Source organism: Ciconia boyciana, chromosome 8 (assembly GCF_034638445.1).
Source record: "Ciconia boyciana chromosome 8, ASM3463844v1, whole genome shotgun sequence".
In the NCBI taxonomy this organism is placed as follows: Eukaryota; Metazoa; Chordata; class Aves; order Ciconiiformes; family Ciconiidae; genus Ciconia; species Ciconia boyciana.
Window position 1 is genome coordinate 52572792 of NC_132941.1, and position 12730 is coordinate 52585521.

At 40.9% G+C, this 12730-nt stretch overlaps 1 protein-coding gene across 1 annotated transcript in view; it reads right to left on the minus strand.

Annotated features, from left to right (window-relative positions):
- The window catches only part of NT5C2 (5'-nucleotidase, cytosolic II), a 63056-nt gene that overhangs the window by 37331 nt on the left and 12995 nt on the right, over positions 1-12730 (minus strand). Inside the window, exon 2 of the mRNA XM_072870223.1 lies at positions 4800-4920. Coding sequence (XP_072726324.1) covers positions 4800-4900 — 101 coding nt within the window. The 5' untranslated portion in view covers positions 4901-4920. The remainder of the gene's footprint in view (positions 1-4799; positions 4921-12730) is intronic.

The following is a 12730-nucleotide window of genomic DNA, read 5'->3' on the forward strand; positions in this document are numbered from 1 at the left end:
GAGCCACATGTTGCCCTCCGCTACACACATGCAACCGCACAAGTCCAAGGAGGCTGCACAAAGACATATGAAGACAGACCACAGCCAGCAATGCCTACAGAGCTACCTCATTTACAGTTAGATGAAAACACCACACGTCGCCTATCCGAATGCGTCTGATGAAAAGAGCATTTTCAGACTGGTAAAGATTTTTTTCTCATTTGCCACCTCAATGAACTGATCATTTTAAAGAGACTTTATATATAGCTACCCAAATATATAAACAGTTTCAAGCCTCACAGCCTAGTTTATATAACATTTCCACCTGTTTGCAATCACTGATGATCCAGTACCAGTAAAGTGAAGAAACAAGATTAGCAGTGAATAGCCCAGACTTTACAAATTCAAACAAACTAAAATACATCTTTAACCCTAGAAATCAAAACAACCAATTGGTAATCCTTTTGCTTTGTCATTATTAAAGTATATACCTTTTTTTTTACTCAGGAGCTCAGTGTACATTAACAGCTTCAATCACTTAACTCATATTAACATCACAAGATGCTTTGAAAGCAAATGGAAGCACAAAACTATGAAGCAACTTATTCAAACTCTGTGATCAGTCAGCAGGAGAATTAGGGTTAGGAATCACGACGCGACATCCCCTGCGCTAGCCAGTAAACAACAGAGCAAGAAAACAAAACTAAAACAACAACAGAAACCCCATGTTCAGGATGAGAAGTCTCAAATTACTCTGATGCAAAATGGTAAAAGCTTCCCAAAGTCTGTATGTTTAACAAAAAGGCCATCTCAGCCTTACTGCCCTGTTAAGCCAAAACCACAGAATAAAAGTAAATGCAAATACCTGTTTCCTGGATCTTGGTAACTGTCAGTAACAAGAGTGGATGGAACATCAACTTTTTCCATTATTTGCTTTAACTAGATGTGGTTGCTATTTAAACCCTAACGAGCTATGTGAGATAATCCAGAGGGTGCCTAGAAGTGCTCACTCCAAGTTAAAAAATAGACACTAGGGCAATTTGGTGGCTCAGAGTCAACCTAGTTCTTGCCTAATTACAATCACGTTAAATGACAGTACTCCTCCAGAACAAATGACCTAGTGATTATCCTCTACCCGGAAAAGTCAACAAGCAGTGCATGAGGGAGGTGGCCTCACAACCACACACACTAAGGAAAAGCCACCTAACAGCTACACACGCATTTTATTTCCGAATTAAAATGTATGTTGCCAATAGCACAGTAATGCAGTATCCTCTTACCAGTGACCTCTGCTAGAGAATGAATAACATGTAGCTTGTATATTAATTCATCTTCAGACCTCACCTCCAACAGGCGCCAACAATGTTGTATAATGAGGTCTGTGGCTGATAGTAATGCTAGCGAACCGAAAGTCTTAGTTAAAGTCATCAGAAATACCCTGAAGATAAAACCCCACCACTTCTCCTCTCCTGCAGATTTTTCTGATTCTTGATGTTACTTTTACGGCCCTTGAACTCCACAGCATAGCATACATGTTCATATTCACAAGCTTTGCTTAGTTCATCAATAACCTCAATACTCTAATTTCTTAGGCAGCTATACGAACTGATCCAAACACCAAGCAAAACTTTTGGGAGGAAAACAGCTACAAGAGGCAAACAGCTATAAATATTTGATTTTGAACATTCTTGCCTATGGCATTCAGACATGATTATGATATAGTCATCATACTCTGAGTCAGTATGCATTACACCAGTTAAACCAGTCTCAATTGGGATTTCTGCCAACAATATTATATGTTGAACATCCATCCATCAAGTATGACACAATAAGAAGTGCAACACCTGAAAAAACACATTCCTAGTATGAACTACCACAGTAAAATATTACTATTAGAGTGGTATCTTCAGAGCTAATTTTTTAATAAAGTTTTTTAAAAGTTTCACGCCCACAAGAACATTATTTTTATTTTTTAAGGTAAATTATTTTGCTTGGATTGGAAACTTTTCCACTTACTTTATGCTGCTTCAACACCTACAATTCAAGCATATAAAATCTGGTGTAGTTCATGAAAACCAGAAAGCTAAATCAATTGGTCTAGGTATCTCCACTGATATTTAAGTAAGCATGAAGTAAACAAACAGTGAAACAAGTTTTTAAAATTTCACACTTCAGAAAACCAAGCATTACCAGCAGCATTTAGAAAATCCCAATGAATGACTTTGAGCCCAACTGGGCTTCCAACATTAGTATCAAAAGCTAGCCCCAGTTATGCTCATCTGTAAATGTGGCCCAGCTGCCAAGCTTCTCCAGCCTTCCAGCCCATAAAATCACTGGGACCAGCTTTAAGGTAAAAAAAGAGAATAGTTTTAAATTAAATGTTCTTTTTTATTGTTTTTGTTTCTAAGTCACTTTAGATTCATGTTTTCAAGTTTTTTTTCTTTAGCTGCTAGAGTAAGAAGAAAAAGAGACAGAAAAAAAAGAGATTGAAAGAGAAAGAAAAACAAAGAGGAAAAAAAGGAAGGAAGAGAAAGAAAAGAATCTTGACAATGAATGCCTTGTTTTTTACATCTCTTTTTCATAAAATTGACAGTGCTTCAGCAATATCCAAGAGTCAGAGCGTACTTGGACCTCACTGAAACAAATTTACATCCTAGAACTGATGGCTGTGACCAGCACACATATTCTAAATCTGAACAATTATTAAAATACTAAAAAATATAATCTAAAACAAAAAGGGGAAATAACTTCAGTCCTACTCTATCATGTTAAGTCTGCACTTATCTTTTAAGTAGCATCACATCTGTTAACACCAAGATCACAAAAAATACCAGAAATAGAAATCTGACAACACTGCCTCTGGAATGAGGTTGTTTCAGATTCTTACAATAGTGGATTATCAAAATAACTCCCATGAAACTGGTACACCAAAGCCATTAATAGCACAGATTTCTACTACAGTCTTGGCATCAGGTTCTCTCATTCTCTCCTGTTCCCTCCCTCTCTCTCTTTTTAAGAGAGGATAGTAATTTCAAAACAAAAATGTGCCTCCCCTTAATGTATTTTGTGTTGTGTGAAAACCTGAAGTGCTAGCAACATTTCTGCTCAATATATTTTGAATAAGACATTTCTAGACTCTAAAAAGGGGTACTTAAATTGTACCACAGACTAGTTTTGGACTACCAGATCCCAGCTCCCAGTGGGAAACCCTCCTTTATATGAGTGCACTCTCATCTTCCATAAGGAAATTCTTTCTGAAAGTAGAGATTTCTTACATAAGTAAGAGTAAACATGATGAAGACTTGAATGTGTGAGCTCTTAAGGACAAGTACTGCTTCCTTTGGATCTTGTACAACACTTAGCAGACTGTCAGCACCTAACCATAACAAATATTGAGGAAATATTTAGGAAAAAAAAAAAAAAGGTCTTAACTCTGGCTTCATTTCCATCAGTCTAAATCAGGAGTAACACAACTAAAGTCATAGGTAAAATTATGACACAAAGGTAAACCTGTCAATGACTTCAACAAGGTGAAGATACTTTGCCAGGGAATGGTATAAAATCCCTCTCTTTTTATGTGCTATATATAGTTACATTCATTAGATGTTTCCATATCTGACAAACCAGCTGACACAGGAGACTCAAATAATGCCACCACTTAAGACATGTGCCCAAACATACTCACTGGAAATTGGAAAGCTTCAGAAACGTACCACAAGATCCATTACTTAGCCTTACACATTGCAACTTGCACAACCTGGCTTATCATATGATGCTAAGGCGTTTTTCTCTAATTAGATTCCATTTCGAGAATCAAAAGATATCTAACACTTCCAAAACACTTCCTCAGAAATACCACCATATATGAATCACAAATGCAACGTGGCATTTAAGCATGAGGTGGGGAAACTTGACTTCTCTTTCTGTTTCTATATCAGACATACGTCTCCCCAACTCCTGCTGAATATACTCTGATCATCATACTGCATGACTTCTCAAAATAAACAAGTGAAACTTTGAAGATACACCTCCCACAAACAGAATACTGACAATTACTTGATGCTGTTGTTTTTAACTCCACAATGGTCCAGACATCTGATAAGGATACAGACTGCATCAATCCTTTATGCTCTATGCCTGGAACCTTGGGAGCTGTGGGCTAAATTCTTGGCTCAACCAAACCTCCAATGTGATCTTGCAAAAACAATCTAGGGTCTGTACTTTGATTCCCAAACTCTAAAATGAGAGTGAAACATTTCTTTTATTCTGTACTCTATCTTATTTAGACTGTAATTGTTCTACAGCAAACATGGTTTTAGGCACGCCTACTACAGAAAAGGAGGCTGAGATCTTGCCTAGTGCTTCTACATGCTCCTGTGTTGCACAGAATTAATCATACTAGATCTAATTCTCAAACAATTTCTTATCCCATTTGATTTCCTCCTTATTCATATTTGTGCATTCCAGCATCTAAGGCTATGCTCTCCCAGTGTGCGCTGCAATAATTACTATAACACTTCTGCCACTGAGTACCTGTTGACTTGAAAGCTTCTATCCCAAAATCTAACTTTGATTAATCTTTCAACTGCATTAAGAAAGCATACCCTCACTCGCTCTAGTACATGTATCTCAACTCTACTGTTTGTAAATTCCTGCAGGCCAATACTGTGCTATCGTCTAAGTTCTCTTCTACTAACACTTCTACAAGGAAGGTGAGAATGACTTTTACCAACAAGCAAAAAGCAAGAAATGTGGGTTTTATGCTTAGTTTATTTCCCTCTGTCTCAGCATTTTAGTTTGGGGTTACACGAATGACTTACCGGTGATAGGCTTCCCGGCGGTACTTTTTCAGAGCATGCCCATCCATGTTTGCAGGGAGATCTGCTGCATTCTGGAGTCGGTCGCTCCATGAGGTTGTCATCTTCAAATGCTTATTTATTTCTGAAAGAGGCAGAAGAGAAAAGCTTGCTTAAGTTCAAGGTTTGTTTCACCAGAGAGTTTTCTGTTTCCTGGTAAGAAGAGATGCAATGCCACTCAGGAAGTGTTGCAAAGTACCCAGTGGAATGATCTGAGTTTGCAGGTCAAGTAAGATGCTTTCCTCTGAGATGTTTGATGAGATAGGGTGTTAAAACAGAGAGCTGAGAAGGCTTTTCCACATGGCTGGAACTGCAAAGATATTCCTATCCATTGTGGTGAAAATGCATTTAGAAACAGAGACCTTGTTTTCATTGCTGAAAAGGGGTACTTTTTGACCCTAGAGTTACTAATACGCATTAGTTATAGGTGATGGAAAACCTACCCTTTACACATGAGATAAATTAGGCAGGGCAAACCCTGCAAACCCCAGTGGGACTGACCTTGCCACTTTTACCATACAGTAAAAATAAAGAGCTTTGTCCCTCGCCATTTGATCTCTAAGCAAAGACAAAGCTTCAAACACATGCTAAATTAGCAGAAACAATTGGAAGGAAAGTAGAAGGATGATCTTTTGTCCTCTTCAGGTCAGCCACATTCACACAGAGCAAGAACACACTGCAAACCTGTAACACTATCAATGCAAATATTCACTAGCAGATCTCCACAAACATCTGCACCCCTTCACAAGCACTGCTTGTCAAAACCAAACCACCAGACAGTCCTTCTCGTTAGGAAGGCCCTGCAGTGAGGAAACAGGGGTGTTATTAGCACACTGGGACAATCCTGCTCGCCCCCTCCTCCAGCCAAATGCATGTCCTGCTGCATCCCTGGCACCAGATGGGATGATGAAGCAGCCCCATGGTGAGTCAGTTCGGCTCACCAGTCCAAGTCCTCGGCCATCAAAACTAACCGACCAAAAGCAAACAAAACCTGGGTAGTTTGCCACTGGGTGAACCCAGCTCAACCTGCCCCAACGCTATCATTAGAGCCCGAGCAAAGAACGGGGTGGGAGACACATCCCACAGTTATACCAAATTAGGTATAACATGAAACCACATTCTTTGTAACCCACACAACTGCTGGACCGCAGGCTTGGCTTGTTTGCTCTTCCTTAAAAGAAACAAAACCACCCACAAGCTACACAAGTAATGATACAGCAACCATTTCTAGACACCTTTAAAATATGACTGCCCACATTTTACAGAAGGGAAACTAGACAATTTCAGCAAAGTAGAGAGTAGAGCAAGTGTCCAAACCAGCGTTAGAAGTCACAGTGCTTTCAGCGGTCACACGCGTGCTCACTCTCCTAGAGGGAATCTGTATAATTTTTTTGTTTTAAATTTGATTAAAGAGCAACAGTTGCAATTGTCACAGCATTTGTTAGTCTATTTACCTACTAGTTGCTGGTCATAAAAATCAAACAGACAGCAAACAGCTTGTCGGTAAAAAATGTGTTCCTCCCTCCCCCAGCATTCTCCGCTTGTCTCCCAGTTACTATAACCAAGGTTTACAAATGCATCTTCTGCAACCTCCTAAAGGTCACCAAATTTAGGCCCTGGCAGGCAGCCCAAGGGACTGCATGCCAGAGCTGAGAGCTCTCCCCCCCGAATTCCCTGCAACACACCCAGGAGAGGAGGTCACCGCAGCGAGAGGGTGACGGGCCGTTCCAGCCAGCCACAACTTCCACAACAGGGCATGCAGGGAGAAGCAGCTTCTAAAATAGCCCTGGCCCAGACCACCAAGGGCTTATAAGTAATTACCAGCTATTTCAGCCATGCCCAAAGGCAGATGGAAGGCAGCACAGGGCACAGAACTAAACAGCCCGCAAGCATCAACCTGTTCCACTTCAAAGGCAGGACACTGCCTGCAGCAACAGTCCTTACAGGCAGCAAGGGCTGTAGCAGTCCTGATGGAGGAGAGGGGACTCTGGAAAGGAGCAGTGCCCATGAGAGAGGGACAGACTCCATCCAGGTCAGCAGCCGAGAGACATGCAGCACAGTGAGGGATCCGGTATGACCCCAAGACTGCAAACTACAGAAAGGCCTTGTGTCCCCAGAGGGTGGAAAATCATCAACCCCATGGACGTTTCAAGATGGTCCAGATCATCACCACCTTGGTCTTACCTGGAGATATTTTAAAGCTACTAACCTAGAGCTACTGATTCAGATCCAAAAGACATATACTTTTAAGGCATCTAAAAAGCAAGTTAAATAGCTCTGAAAAAACTGTTGCATGGCTGGTCTTATGACTCTTAAGACAAGTCCGGGCCTAGGTCTTCCAGCTGAAACAAGTCCAAATCCAAGCTTCCTGCCATTTAGAAGGGCTACACTATTCTGCTCATCCAGCCGGACACATAGCAAGATTCGAAGATTTACACCCACAGCCAAAGCCAGAGACTTTCCGTTCTGCCAGCCTCTTCTTCCCACTTCATCTGCTTACCATCACACCACATCAGAGACGCTGACACAGGTACTAGGATAGAACTGCTCCCAATGGCCATCCATGCCAGACATCTGATAGTTCACCAATAGTATCCTACAAAATATCCTAAAATCCCGATGGCAGAAGAACTTTAGCAGGTTACCTTTAATAACAGCCTTTCTAAAATGAGGAATCAGTGAAGCAGTTTGAGCTCCTATGTGATAAACTCTCCTCTAGAGTAGGAGAAACCAGACTGCATTGTTCTGTGTGTGCTGGGATTCAAAAAGCTGAGACCTGAGGAAAGCACAAAAATCTGAGTTTCCATAATTAAGCAAGAAAGGCCTGAATTATTTTAATGTTCCGGCAGTATTTTGCTGTAGCTGTGATGAACAGAGTTCATAGGCAGGACAAAGTTTGTAGACAGAGGCAGTATCTTTTATTAGACCAACTGGTATGGCTGGAAAAAACAGACAAGCTCTTGGGCACACAAGCTTGTCGAAGTTTTCAAACTCTCAGTTGCTCTAATAAAAGATATTACCTCTATCTTCAGGCTTTGCCCTGATTTATTTATTAAAATCTTTCTTTTAATGTTCACACAGCATAAAATAAAAAAACCTTATGCTGAAGTTTTGTATTACATGAACTCAAAGGCACTCTTACAGCTTAGCAGGCTCCACTGGCACTGTGACAATACCTTACTGCTCTGAAATAAAACAGTAACAACTGACAAAAGATATTGTGATGAATGTTCCCCACCCAAAAGTCTTGCTCACACAAAAAGTCTCACGGACTTCAATGAAATTGTTCTGATGCTTCAAAGGTGTAAAAATCAGCCTACCTGTGTGGGTAAGAGATATGGGACCTGATCCCTGAATACAAATTCCTTCTTCCAAATAGACAGAGAAAAATAAGAAGGGCTGAATCACTTCATACACTTGTAAGCACTGGAATAAACATCTAAGAGAGTGGGCAGCCAGCCAGGCAAGATTCTCAACTCCGAGCAACTGAAATATGATGCATCTTTCTTTAGTCACAAATCTATTTTTGAAATCAATAATCTGTAAATAGCTTCACATAAAAATAGAAATCTTTACATAGATAAAGCATGTCAGGACACCTCCCCATAATTTATTGCAAACATGCTCCTTGCTAGTGCAGTCTTAATTAAGCATCTGATAGCATTTATGGTACAGGGTTAATTTTGAAAAAGTATTTAAAATCTCAGCTTCAAAGTTTTGATACAGAGCTACTATCCAGCATATATGCTTTGGTCCAAAATAACATGAGATTTTTAGCACATATTTTGAAGTAAGTTCATTTGCTTCTTTTGTCAGGTTTTGGCTGACTTCAAGTATTATCCATAGTGTATTTTTTTCAAGTACTCATACATATAAAATAACATGTCCAGAAGCATTCCCCTTCAAGTTTTACTATTATTTTTCTTATATTTTTTGGCCAACAAATAGTTAGAAATTTCTGCACCTGGTAATACTTGATGTGTTCAGGTTAAATGCACTGCTTGTATTTTTTTCTGAGTTTAACACTTCAATGATGCAATGCCAAATCAGAGGCACACGCACTAAAATGTGAAGATGAACAAAAGAGCAGTGACAATCCCACTTTGTCTAGGATATGCTCCAAGAGCTTATATAGCAGAAAACAAAAGCATCGCTAACCAATCCCAAGGTTGTAGCGTACTCACACTGATTTACCATGTACTACATCTGCCTCTTCTCACACGTTCTGCTTCAAGAATCCTTAATAACCTGTCAGTACGACCCACACACGTACGTGCACAGTGAAAAGCGAACAGAGAGAAAAATCATCACACCTAATGTTAGCTACTTAAAAGCTTTGTGTCTAGTCGGAGGCTGTGGGTGTACGGACAAGTTTCATGGTGCCCTTGCCAAGCCCAGAGCAGTTCCTGGCTCCCCACTGCAACGCTGCTCCATCTCAAGTGGCTTTGCGGGGTCTCAGCAAGGGAGGAATGAACCATGTTAAAATCCAAAGAATGGGAAAAAGCAAAGTGAGTAGGACTGAGATTGACTTGTTCAAGACTTAGATAAAATTCCTGGTCCAGGTCATGGCATGGCCTCACAAATAGGCAGGGGAAAAGCAGGGGGTTTTTGCAGCTGAGAGTACTGTCCATGTAAGGGTGGTTAAGAAAAGTGAGAGACTCACTTTCCAGGAGCGTCCCTCTCCCTCCACCAAGGCCAGAAGTAGCTTGCATCTAGTTTAGGCTAGACACCTGAGACAGCTAGCATCAGAGGAAGTGAAACCCACTCATGTTAGCATCATATCCTCTGATATCCTGGGATGGACTGCAGAAAGTGGCCAGGACTCTGCCATCCCCCTCAATAGCATCTCCTACTGCCACTGTGTGATCAGGGGCTGGGCAGGCGTCTGGCCTCACCCAGCCCAGCAGTTCTTACGTTACGCCTGCCATCCCGAAGCACTTCACAAACTCTCGTTCACGTAATACATTTAGGGGCAGCAAAAGGTGCTGTCCCCATTTTTTCAGCTAAGTACAGCATGGCACAGAGAAGGTAATAACACAGAGCAAGTGGGAATCAAATGCAGAAGTCCCAATTCCTCTGTCTCTGTGCTAATAACCAGTCTGAGTTCCTACCGCTGTCAGGATGAATTACAGAGATACATTGCATCTTCTTTGCACAGTATACTTCAATACAAATTCGAATTTCAATATTTAGCATCAACTGGCAGACACTGAAAGGTCAGCTAAAAAGTACATTAAATAGAATTTCATGCTTAACATTGCCAGCTTCATAAATATAAACATGCCTTGATATATGTGCCCTGCTTGAAACTGCACAGTAGGAATAATACCTAGACTGATACACCCTTCGCAAGCTCAAATCTCTACACATTCCTAAACATGCCTGACTTCTGCTCCCTATTCAAACCCTGCATTGACACCAGCTCTCCCATGTTGCAGCCACACTCCCAAACTATTAACTTGTTTAAGTTTCAGTCTCCATTTCAGTCTCCTCTTCAACACTGCCACTCAGGCACTGTGCTTGATCTCACCCGCCATGCCCACACTGAAGCTCTCTGCAAAGGCAATGAATCAGTTCACATATAAATACCTATAGTTACTCATCTTCTCCTAACGTGCAGGCCCTTCAATGGCTACCTCCCTGGAACAGTCCTTCCTGTGCAGGCTCCCATCTCAGCCAAGGGGTGACTCAACTCAGCTAGTGTCCAGGAGGGAAGAGCCCTCAAACACTCCATGAACCCCAACTTTGTGTGTCACAAACTCACTGAAGGGATGCGGCAGACGAGAAAAAGATGAGACATCTTAGGGCTGCTAGAAGGCAAGGTCACATAGACTTTCTAGAACTAAAAATGCCAACTAATGAGAAAACAAAGTCTGTTAAGTGGCATTTCTGAAACCCAGGAGAACTATTCATGTGAGCTAAATACCGAAATCTCTGCTCATGCTCTGCTTGGGAAGAACAATGCAGAGAGAATGGGTGGGGGACTCCCCAGTCCACATTTTAATGCTCCTGATAACTCAGAACTACAGGTCCCAGATGTACAGAAGTCAGTATGACCACAGAATCCAGGAGTACCATCAAAACACACTGGAAAACAGGAAAACTACTCCTTTAGCTCCTACCAGTGCAATATGAGAAGAAAAACATCTTGTGATAAACCAGCTTGCAAAATTTGGTGGAGCTCCCACTTTTGCAGAGGTAAGGACAATAAAAAGGAGATTTTTTAAGTATGGTAGGAACAAGAGAAATCCTAGCAAGGGAGCAGAGGCATTACTGAACAGAGATGACAAATACTGCAGAAGGGGTAGAATTCTTCAAGAAATATTTCTAGTTTGCATTGAAAAAAAAGGATGACAGCGTGTTAATCCCTCGATGATAATGAAGTACATCCCATTCAATTTGCAACCAAAGAGAATGTTACAGAATACACACCAGAGATGAACATGTTTGACCAGCCAGTCTGATAAAGTCTCCTCAGGAATCCTAAAATAATTAGCTGAATATATTTTAGGCTACGTCAGCTTTACCTGATGGCAAGCCTAGGAAATGTACTGAAAATGACAACACTGGAGTCAATTAATGAAGAATTAGAAGACAAAAATATAATTAGTCTTGGTCAAGGTTATCGGTTACACTAGATATCTATATCACATCTACAAATTCTTGAAGACTGAACTACCTAACTTACACATGACACAAGCCCCAAAGCAGTAGGCTTCTGACTTGCTCCAAGCCACAGGGATTGCATGGATGCCGGATGACGCTCCAATCTTATTCTGAATTGCAGCCTTACACACCCGCTCTGTTAGTTCACACAGTTCCTCTCCTCTCCCCCACAGTTCTGGGATGACAATTCAAACCACTCTGTGTTTTACTGCCAATGCTTCTGCTTAATAGCCAATAGCAAATTGTTTCCAAAAGGTGTTTTCAATTAGTGATGCTTTTGGAAAATTAATATGTCCATGACTTGAGATCTCTGTCAACACTGGGAAGCCCACAGTTTCCAAATATAAGCAGTGAAGTTTGTAAATGACCTAAACCAGAAAATTGACTTTTTTTTTTTTCTCCTTGTGCCTAAAGTTAAGTTCTTCACTTGAAGAACTTCCACTTCTGGGTGGCCGCCTCTCTGACAGCAAGGCTTCAGGTTCATGATGGCAGGAAGGACAAAATATGCTCTTCCTATTAGAATATTAAATTACTTCCAAGACACACTTCAAAACTTACTCTCAGCTCATGATAATTAACACTTGAGGTTGGCTTTAGGCAGGATAATTCTGTATGCCCATTACAGGGTATTAAAGAGGTAGAGATTGGCTGTTAAGAACCTGTTATGGTTAACCACAGACACATGTACTGAGCTCACAGTAGGTCCCACTTGCAGTATAGAAAGACCCACTGGATTACGTTAGATTGATAACACTCTCCTTGCTCCATAGATTGTACTAACCCTCCCACCTCCAAGCCTGCAATCTCCGATGCTGGCTTTGAGTCCTCCCACGGGAAGGGGGTAGCTGTTTCTCTTGGGCACCACCGCAGTGCTGACATCAGTGAAGCTGTTTTTTCCAAGAGCATGCTTTCAGTGAAATTGGTAAAGCATTCCCAGTCACATATTTATTTGACTATGGTCTGACTGACAGACAACGGTAACTCATGGGTTATTTCTGGACAGGTAAGGTATAAGAAGGGTGAATGCTACTCATGTGGCTTATTATAGCATTTGATTTAATTTTAGGATGAATTTTATCTCTGTCATAAAGCCAGATGCTAAAGTAATGGCTATGTATCAAATATGTTGTAAAATATAGTTAACAAAACCCTGCTTATTTTACCCGGATTTTTTTATCAGACTATTTCTGCTGACAACCATATCCACAGAGTGGCTGCACAGTGCCTAG